Source organism: Triturus cristatus, chromosome 1_1 (assembly GCF_964204655.1).
Source record: "Triturus cristatus chromosome 1_1, aTriCri1.1, whole genome shotgun sequence".
Taxonomy (NCBI): domain Eukaryota; kingdom Metazoa; phylum Chordata; class Amphibia; order Caudata; family Salamandridae; genus Triturus; species Triturus cristatus.
Genome location: NC_140579.1, coordinates 768,068,025 through 768,077,994, shown reverse-complemented (window position 1 = coordinate 768,077,994; position 9,970 = coordinate 768,068,025). Strand labels below are relative to the sequence as shown.

Genomic DNA, 9,970 nt, shown 5'->3' with positions numbered 1-9,970 from the left:
GACAGGAGGCACATCATAAGTTAAACGTTCTTGAGATCTCGGTTGAGGGAAGCGGCGATGGGGGAGGGTTCATAGGAGGAAGCATTGTTTGAGTGCAGGGAGAAGGGATAGTTGTCTTTTTTCTTTCCAAGGTTTTCAAAAATATTCTTACCACACAGAAGTCTGTACTGGTTGTGCTGGTGAAAATAAATGCTAATAAAATGTATATGAACTTACAATTACAGGTTCTGAGGTGCAATTAAGCTATTTCATTTTTAACATAGAGGCCTTCTTTCATGGAACTACATTTGATGCAATATTACATTTTTTGTAAGAAATAAATAAGAGGTCCTTTAGCACTTTGGACAGAGAGAGAGCTCCTTCTTGTGCCCATGCAGTTTCCCACTTACAAGCTGCATGTCAAATGGAGGAGAGGAAACCTTCTCCCAATAAATAATAGTAACATGTTCTTGTGATGCTCAGAATTTTCTTAAAGGAACATGCATAGTTTACTGTCTTTTCCTTTGGAGTTGGTCACTTAGTTTTTCTCTAGAATTGTTGCAAAATGCTTCTTTACCATTGTGTTTAAAAATGTGTGTTGTAAAATGCATTGATCAGCTGCACATTTTCAAAACTTTCTTTGAAGTTGGAGGTTTGCATGTCAGAATATCGACCAGTATGAAAATAAGAATAAATAGGTACTTGCTAATCTTAACTTCATATCTACATACCTTACATATATTCATAGTGTCAAGGTATTATGTTATGGTATACAGTTTTGCAGAGCGCACTATCGCCTAGTAAGGCATCCTGGTGCTGAGCATATGTGAGTCTAGGCAAAGTTATGGCTAGCGGGGCTCCTTGAAAAAAAAATAGATCTTTAGCTGTTTGTGGAATTAAAGAACTGAGGAGGCTCATGTGTGTAGCACTCATGCAGGCATTGAACATGATCTGGGTACTGGGTGTCTTGTCTGGGAGGGAGAGAATGAGTTGTGTGTCACTGGTGTAGGAGGGGACGTTAATGTTGTGAGAGTGGATGATGCTGGCTTGAGGGATCATGTATGTTGTTGAAGAGGGTCTGGATTATGCAGGATCCTTGTAGAACCTCATAGAAGAGGTCGCTAGTGTCTGAGGTGTTCGGTGCCGGGATGATTGACTGGCTCTTTCCAGTCAGGAAGGAGCAGATCCATCAGAGTGCGTATCCTTTGATTACGATGCCGTGTAGGCGTTGGAGGAGGATGGGGTGGGGTGGGGATGGGCGACAGTGAGGTCCAGAAAGAGGAGGGCTCCCATGTCTCCTCGGTCCAGAGTCATGTGGATGTCATCCTTGGTAGTGATGAGGGCAATGTCCATGCTGTGTTTAGGTCTGAAACCAAACTGAATGGTATTGAGGTGTTAGTGGCCACACTGAGATATTCGGTGATGTGTCTGTTGACGATTTTCTCTACGATCTTGGCCGGAAATGGTTGCAGCGAGATCAGTCTGTTGTTGGTGTACATTGAAGGGTCCTCTGAGGGTCTCTTCAGCAATGGGAGTAGAAGCTGCACATTTCCAAGCATCTGAGAAGGTTGCATAAGAGGTGAAGGCATTCAGAATGGCATATGATCCTGGTGCCTATGGGTTTCAGTTCTCTGTAGTAGGTGAGATGGAGGGTAGCAGTCTGACTGGGCCCCTGAGTTGCTGGACTTCATGGTGGTAGTAGTTTCTTTTGCGGTGATAACGGGCAACGTGGTTAGCACGGGTTTTCTGCATAGGATCCGGAGGCATTTAGCAAGGTGTGTTGTGTCCAGTTGTGCGTTGAAGTTGTAGTAAATGGCAGTGATTTTGTTGCTAAAGAATTGAGGTATATTGTTGCAGAGGTCCTGCAAGAATGTAATCGAGATGGAGGTGGCCACTGGTGAGGTGAAATTCTTCACCATGGCGAAGACTTCCTTGCTTCTGTCGGTGTTGGCATTGATGCTATATGCCAGAGCGGTGCATTTTGTGGTCCTGATCATTTGTTGGTAGCATCTCATGGCACATCGGAACATGCTCCTGTCTACATTATCCTGGCTCATTATCTATTTGTGCTTCAGTGTGTGTTGTGGAGTTTCATCAGTCTGAGTTCCGTAATCCGTGTATCAACTAGCTTGGGATCGAGATCTAGATCGTGTTGTATTGCTGTGTTGGGGTTGGGGCACGGAGTCAACACAGGAGGTGATCCAATTATTGAAATTCTTGATGGCTTTTGGGGATGGTGTTGCTGTGTTCGGGTGAGTGGGTTTGGGAGCGCTGCTCCTGTCCTTGTCAGTGATACAGCTCTAATTTGAGAGAATTTGACTTGGATGGGGATGGGGGAAGGTACAGATATGTGGAGTAAAATGTAACAAATCTAAAAAGAACCAGAGGTAATGTTGTCAATAATGGGGTAGCTTCCTGGATTTGTACTTTGGGAGCCATGGACTTTGGACTGTGAACCGGGTGATCCAACAAGGCCTAATGAAAATGTGTCTTCTAGGTAAAGGGGAACAGTAGTGGAGAATGGGACTGGTAATAGACATGAATATTGACAGTACTTGTGAACTTCTGGCAGAGTAATATTAATCTTGATTGTGTACCTTATGTTGCTTGTTTGAAATGAAAAAACTCTAATAGTTTGTTTAATTTTTTTAAAGAATAGCCAACTTATACTTACCTTTATTTACTAACCTTCTGGACATTCCTCTTGCTGATGTTCTTGCTATGCTATTTTTTCTGAATGATACTTAGAACTCTATATTCTGGCAGTGTACTCCTTGGAGAAAGTCGTCAACATCACTCATGATGTTTGCTTGCTTTGTGCAGCCTTAGATGATTTGATCATACTTACCAGAGTTGCTTTTGGTTCCCAGTCCAGCCCTGTTAGCCAGACTTCTCCCCAATCCACAGTGCTTCTGCCAAGTAAAAGTAGTCCTATATTCCTGCCAGTTGAGACCAGGTTTTATTCACAAACAGTGACAGTTCTAGTCAGCCCAACCAGCCATTCAGAACTGGTATAGCACTTACAAAGGTTGTGGGTCAAAAAGTAGCAATCTTCCCATAATGACTTCAGTGTCTTTACTTTGCTTCAAAGTTTGCCCACACAAATGAGGAATGTTCAATAACTGTCAGCATCTTGGGAACAAAGTTGAACGGTTAGAAATTAACCTGCATCGTCTATGTTTTCCATTTTAAAGGTTTGACTTCTGAGTCTTTCTTATCTGTTAGCAACTATAACAGACCATCGAATACACCGTACATCCTGAAATCTGATAAAATAACACTCCCATCACAAGGCGACTCTGAAGACATTTCTCTGGTTCTTTATCAGACACAAGAAATGGCCAACATCTGGGATGATGGAGGTAAGCTCACAGATGTTTAAGGTCACTATAAATCCCTGGTCACTGAACAGATTAAATACGTCAGATGAGGGCTGGCATATAGGGACCTTGGGAATTTTCTGAAGTTCTGCTGACCCTGATTGGCTCCTATGTTTAGTGAAGAGCCAGTCACATGTTAGAACATTTTGACACATGAATAATGTGTCCCCAGTCCTTTTAGAGGCATCAGTTTGGCCAGAGGTTTTGCCCTTTGATCAGTTTGGTGGGCTTATTATTCGCTTAAAACTACACTCTGTAACTAGCATCTAGTCAAGCAGTCTATCCTATATGAATAAGTATATATATATATCAGTGTGTTTGTGTGTGCTTTAAGATTTTGATGCAGTATGTTTCTCGCAGCAGACATTGATGAAGCTGATGGTCTCTTCTTTTGTGACCATTGAAGCTCTTTTATACAGTGTGCTGATATTTTATCTGTGATGACGGGGGCTGTTCTTTCCTGCTCACGCGCTTCATCAAAGTGTCCCACTCCAATAAGTAGAAGTGCCAAAGAAATACAGTTCTTCAGAAGAGTGTTTACTGATGTTAAATATCTTGATGAGTGCTTACTGTCCCACTTTTCCAAGGCCCCAAGTTAGTGCACACCACATATTCAATACGCATATCTGCTAACTCTCCAGCTTGTCTCGATAAAGCAAATCTTCCAAGATAAGTCGCCCATGTGAATTTCAGTGGGATCTGCCATCTTGTAACTGACACCTTCAGAGGTGGCCACTACTTTAATTTTTTTTATACTGTTGTGGTTCAGTACTTCAGACCATTTTCATTTCATCTGCAGCTTAGCTGAAGGGATAGTAAGTCAAATTCTAATGCAACGTTATGGATCTGCTTAAGCCCACACAAGCCTCCTGGAGTTGGTGCTACCATTATCTTGATTTTGACAACACTTCCTCCCTAGGCCACTTCTAACTGCACTGCAAGACAGTCTATGTTTACAAATGGCTCATATCTGGTTCATGAATAGCGCGTTGGGCTGTAGAGCATGATAGGCATATCAGAGCAAGTAATAAAATTCTCTCTAACACAAGGATGAATGTTTGTAAACAAATATTTTCAAAGAGCCTTCTCATCACAAGAAGAGAGCCAGACTTAAAAGATGAAAGAGGAAAAAAAACAAAAAGACTGAAAGCAAGTAAACAATGTAAGAATTATGCAAACATTTGGTGGAAAAGAAAACATTCTAACTCATCAGTAAGATAGTCTTGTCATGGGACAAGAATGCATGCTTCCTTTTGAGAAGCTATGGAGGGGTGAGCAGACAAGTTGGGCAAGGATCTCATGTATTAGGTCTGAACAAGGGTTGTTTATGCAGTACTTTATTCTAAATATGTGAAATTTAAATGAGGAGATATGCTGCGGGTCTCTAGGCCATCTGCAAGTGTGCTTCTAACAAGAGAGGATAATTCACTGTTTAGAAAAATGACACTTGTCCAAAGGTGCAATGAAGAGAAATGTGTCAAGTGAGGTTTTTCCAAGCTTGTGGTTTGACACAAATAATCAGCAACTTTGTTTGGTAGTTATGGTCTACTATGTATGCACACTCTGAGCGTCTCTTATTCCTTGACCCTTATTTACCATTTCATTTAAAAAAGCCTTTTAAAGATCAACTCCTAAATTTGAGGTTCACAAGTCGTACTCCTATTCCTATTGCTTACAATCCTTGTTGACACACTGGCAACATTACACAAAGAAGGAGGAATTTCGTGATCTTTAATGGTAATTAAAAGGTCTGGAAGCCTTAAAATATGGAAGACAAGCTTCTTAAAACAGCCAGGACTTATATAAAGGACATGTTTGCAGCATGAGTAGGGATGTATGAGCGTTGGACTCGTATACTTTATCTTGTTTTTTAGGGAGTGGAGCAGCTCGAGATGTCTCCTTCTGGAAAGCTGACCACTGCTGCAGCCTGGGTCACATCCCCGTTGATAATTAGAATAAGCCATCTGGAGTATTTGCAAAGGATATTAAGGCAGGGACTCTGGTGAAGCCTACCTCCTTTGTCCAGGTTTGGACAGATAGGGGTTTGGGAGTCCTGTGTGTCCACCCGGTTATGTAGCCCTTGGCTATGCAGCTACAGGGAACTAAGCACCACCTTCCGCTGATGACTTCCGCTGTGTTAAAGCAGAGTATGTAACCCCGGCACTTTGGACCTGGGTTTGGAATGATAGAGGAAGTGGGGCAAGGGCTGATGTCAGCATCTGGAAAGCATCTCCAATAAATCCAGAAGGTCAAACCCTCAATGCTATGTCTGGTATTAAAAGGCACGGGAACATGGATATCCCAGCCTACGTGCTGAAGAGCAAGTACGTTTTAGTTCATAATAGCAAGCCCACCAAAAAAGTAGTCCTTTATGATATTAAATATAACTTCAATGATAAGAAAATATTGAGAACGGAGCCCTTACAACTGAGCGCCAGAACCAAAGTGCAGAACTGTGCTGCTCCCGCAGATAGCCCACCTGTTTATGCTGAAAGGCAGTTGGCCTTTACTATTGAAACAGAATCTAGCTGGAGCTTTGAATCCTCCATTGAGATTGGAGTTACCGTTGAGATAAGTGCAGGCATCCCAGGTCTTGGAGAGATGTCTGTTTCCTCTTCTGTCACCACCACTTTTACTGTGGGTACCGTAGGTAGGCGGATGGAATCAAGGACTGACACTATTAATGCTAAACTCGAAGCTAGGCCCAAGTACTCTGTGGAATACTTTGTCACAGGAACGCGCTACACTGCTGACATACCCTGGACAGGAAAAATGAGAACTATCTTTGAGGATGCCACCATAAATGTCCAAGATGTAAAGGGGGAATATATCGGGGTGCAGGTGGCTGAGAATATTGTGAGCGCTGACGCTCCAATCCGCTGTGGATAAAGCAGGACGTCACAACCTTGCAGCTTTAAATCTTTTGAGGGGTGGTCTGGACAGTGTCTTCTCATGTGCATAGACCCCTACATTTACTTATGAGTAATTTAGTGATGTGTTTTCTGTTGTATACATGATCCACTCTGTATCACCCAGCAATGAATTAATTCATATCCCCATCTTCATGCACTGACAACCGGTGAACTGCACACACTCTCTGTGCAGCCTTCACCGTTCGTATTTTACATTTAATATAAAACCGCCATGTGCAGTGCCAATAAAATGCCAGGTGACGTTTAAAAAACATGTATATGTGTGTACCTTACTTGGTAGATTGATTTTGATTACCTAGTATGCGTTTGCAAAGAGACTGCAGTTTGTTGCAGTTTATATAGGTAAAATGTTGAATATTAGTGCCTCCTCTGTAGACTCTAGTTGAAACTATCAACAGTGGTGCTCAAGAATGTGTGTTCAGACCAAAACTGATTGATGCCTATGCACTAGACGATGATATAAGTCTATGCTATGAAAGTACTGGGAATAATCAATAGTGAGGCCTCAAATAAACAGATTGCCTGGAGTTATTTCCTGAATTGTTTTCATTGACAGTTTAGTAGGACTTGAAGTCCACAAGATAATGCTCAAAATGTATTCTCACCCAAGTGGCCATTTAGTGCTTAGAGTGCTTGAGGAATGAGTTGAAGGAGAATTTATGCAAGGAAGACATAACAGAAGAGATAAAACTTTCAAAATGGATAGAGCCAGTGGTTCGACCAAATAAAACCAACTGAAGACTCTGGATGTGTGCTGACCTCCATGACCTTAGTATCAACATTTAAGTCTCTAGGCATCCAATGCTAAACATATCAGGGATGTTTTGTTACTTTAGGGAACAGGGATGAATCCCACCCTAGATATGGTATTTGCGTACCACAAAAGTATCTTCCATAAAGATTAACGTCCCCTGATATATTTTATCACTCTGAAAGCTTACTGGTTCAGAAGAATACCATTTTATCTAACCAAGGTTTGACCACATTCAAATAAATGACAGATACCCTATTTACATGAGGATATGGAGACACATGTTTTCAACATGATGTATTAGTGTATGTCAAGAATAGAATGTTTCAAGATAAGAGATTGGAGAGTTTTTTGATGATCTTGAAAGCAAAATAAATGACTCTGAAGGGCAAAAGTAGGAGTGGTAGATAGTCCAAGTCACCCTTTTTCCTGAGAAGCAATAACACTCAACGAGATTTAGGTGAAAGGCATAGGCGAGGCTCCCAATCCACAGAAACATTAAGTTATTTTCTGGGAATAGCTGAAAGTCATCCCAAATTTGTTCCACAGTTACCTCGTAAGACCCTTTCATTGGGGAGCTTATGAAAAATAATGCAAGATTTGCGTGGAGTGAAGAATGTTAGCGCATGTGTTTTGAGGCAGTAGTTATGCAGAGGAGCAATTGGAAAGCAGAAGTATGTGCATATAGAGCTTTGAGGGGCACAGAGGTCCCAAACTCTATTAATGAGTGATGCTTTAGCATGCTGGTCAGGTGTGCATCTTTTAGGTCTACTCTGTGGGGAATGGCAGACCACAGACAGACCACTGGCCATTAATCTCAGTGTTTACCAGCAGAGTTGCTCCTAAAGTGACAAATACAGGTAGCTATGTGTCAGTTCAATGTTCTACGAGCTGTGCATATTATCTGTTGAAATTACTGTTGATTTAATATGCCAAGGATTTGTATGAGGAGAAGGGGAAGTTAAAGAGTATGTGAGGAGTCCACTGACTCCTTTGTTCGGAAAATGAATGATAATCAGATTAACTGGAAGATGAAGTCTTATGCATGGTTATCACGAGTATTAGGAATGTTGAAATCAAGTTTAGGAGGGTGGTGAGGAAGAAGGAAGGAACGTGTTTGCATGCAGCATAGGGATTTTCCATTGAGGTGGACACGTTCACAAGGCATGCTCTATTGGTAGTTCCAATGGCTTTGAGAATAGAATTCATGGGTCTAGCAAACATACATTGGTACGAGAGCAATGAACAGTAGAAAAAAGCAAGATTTTGGGTGGCCGCCCATGACAAGGCAGTGGAGCATTTTGTGCAATTAAAGATATTAGGTGTCAACTAGTTACACTTTAATCTGTGATTGGGGGAATAACTCTTTTTTTGTTTTGGGAAAGTTGAGCATTATAAAGTTTGTGGAAACATTCATTACATACATTTTCATAATCTAAAAATCCCATAAGGTACACAACTTTATGACAACTGGTAATATTATAAACCAATAACAGACTACTTATGTATACTCGTGGCGTAGCTGGGGGCCAGTCCGTCCCAAGCATCACTTTTTGAGGGGCGGCAGGTGAGGTGAGCTTTTTCGGCGAGCGCAAGGTAAGTGGTTTTCTTTTTTTAAAATTTGTATTTTCCCTCATCATTGTCTGTCGACTCCCTCCCCTGCTCTTACCTGCACTGGCTGTCACTGGGCGGCAAACTCAGGGACCGCCACTGTATATACCCAAAATAATTGCTCTCATGTTTCAGACAATCTTTTTGGCCCTTTTTACCTTTGACCCTTGAAATGACAGATTCAGTTTCGTAGTTCCTGTCACATAAGGGTCCACCAATTGCTCATCTAAGGTGGAAATGGACTTATTCACTCTCTGGCAATACATAGTCTGCCTTTGACAATATCAATAAAAGCAATGCGTGTATATCAGTGAGGCACACTCAGTTTAGTACTCAACATAATGTTGTAAACATTGGGCTCAACAGCGATATTAAAACTTTGGGATAAACAAACAGCACCTTCCAACCAATATTCATACAGCACTGGGCAGCTAGCAAACTTACTTATGATGTCTGCATTCTCCGTCCCGCACCGCGGCCACTTGGATAGCTTATCGGGCAAATAATGTAACATACAAACAGTTTTACATTTTGAAATTTAAGTTTAGCCGATATTAGCTGTCAGCAAGCCCTCGTAAATGCTTGTTCAATTTCATATGAATTAATAGTTGTCCCGAGCTTTGCTGACCAGCTTGCCGCTAAACATACTAAATCATACTTTCTTGAGTTGGACAGTACACCATAAATTCAAGAACAGTAATTTTAATATTATCTGAATATACAAGCACTACCAGATCAGGCCTATCTAGACATATATATTTCAATTTATTTTCATTACTTCTGAAATAGTCCCAGATTTGCACCTATTTGAAGAAGCTTTGATGCGGCAAATCAAACTCTTTTCTAAGTTCGGAAATGTTTGAAACACATGGTTTGCAAAGAGCTGACCAGCACTCATAATTCCACTTATAAATCATTTATAGCATGTTGAATCATACTAAATGGTAGGAAAGGGAGGATGGCTCCAAAATGTTGTATGTTGATTAATTTTAGTATTTTTATATCTTTTTCACCAATCGTCCCATATTTTCCAAGAGAGACAGTTTCCACACATAAATTGAAACTCAATGCTTGTTGCATAGATCTGATTTTTCTTCAGCAGTATTTATATGAGTTATATTGTATTATTCCAATTGGGGGGCACTGCTGCTGGAAACAACTGATAACATTTTACTCAATTTCTTTGCTGTGTCAGAAGCCATGAAATGTAACAGGGCCCTGAACCTTCCTGCCTGACTCCAAAATGGCGCCCGTCCAGGACATCCTCATTAGTCCCTCACTGCCTGACCCTAAGATGGCGCTTCCCTTGAAATATG

General features: G+C 41.3%; 1 protein-coding gene across 1 annotated transcript; it reads left to right on the top strand.

Moving 5' to 3' along the window:
• Positions 1-5,651: 5,651 nt before the first annotated feature.
• On the top strand, positions 5,652-6,248 carry LOC146871054 (natterin-3-like). The gene has a single exon (XM_085646125.1). The coding sequence runs from the start codon at positions 5,652-5,654 to the stop codon at positions 6,246-6,248; it is 597 nt and encodes a 198-aa protein (XP_085502251.1).
• The last annotated feature ends 3,722 nt before the right edge of the window (positions 6,249-9,970 follow it).

What these genes read in the sequence shown, in the direction of transcription:
- LOC146871054 (XM_085646125.1), top strand. Translation starts at nt 5,652, where the DNA reads ATGGATATCCCAGCCTACGTGCTGAAGAGCAAGTACGTTTTAGTTCAT.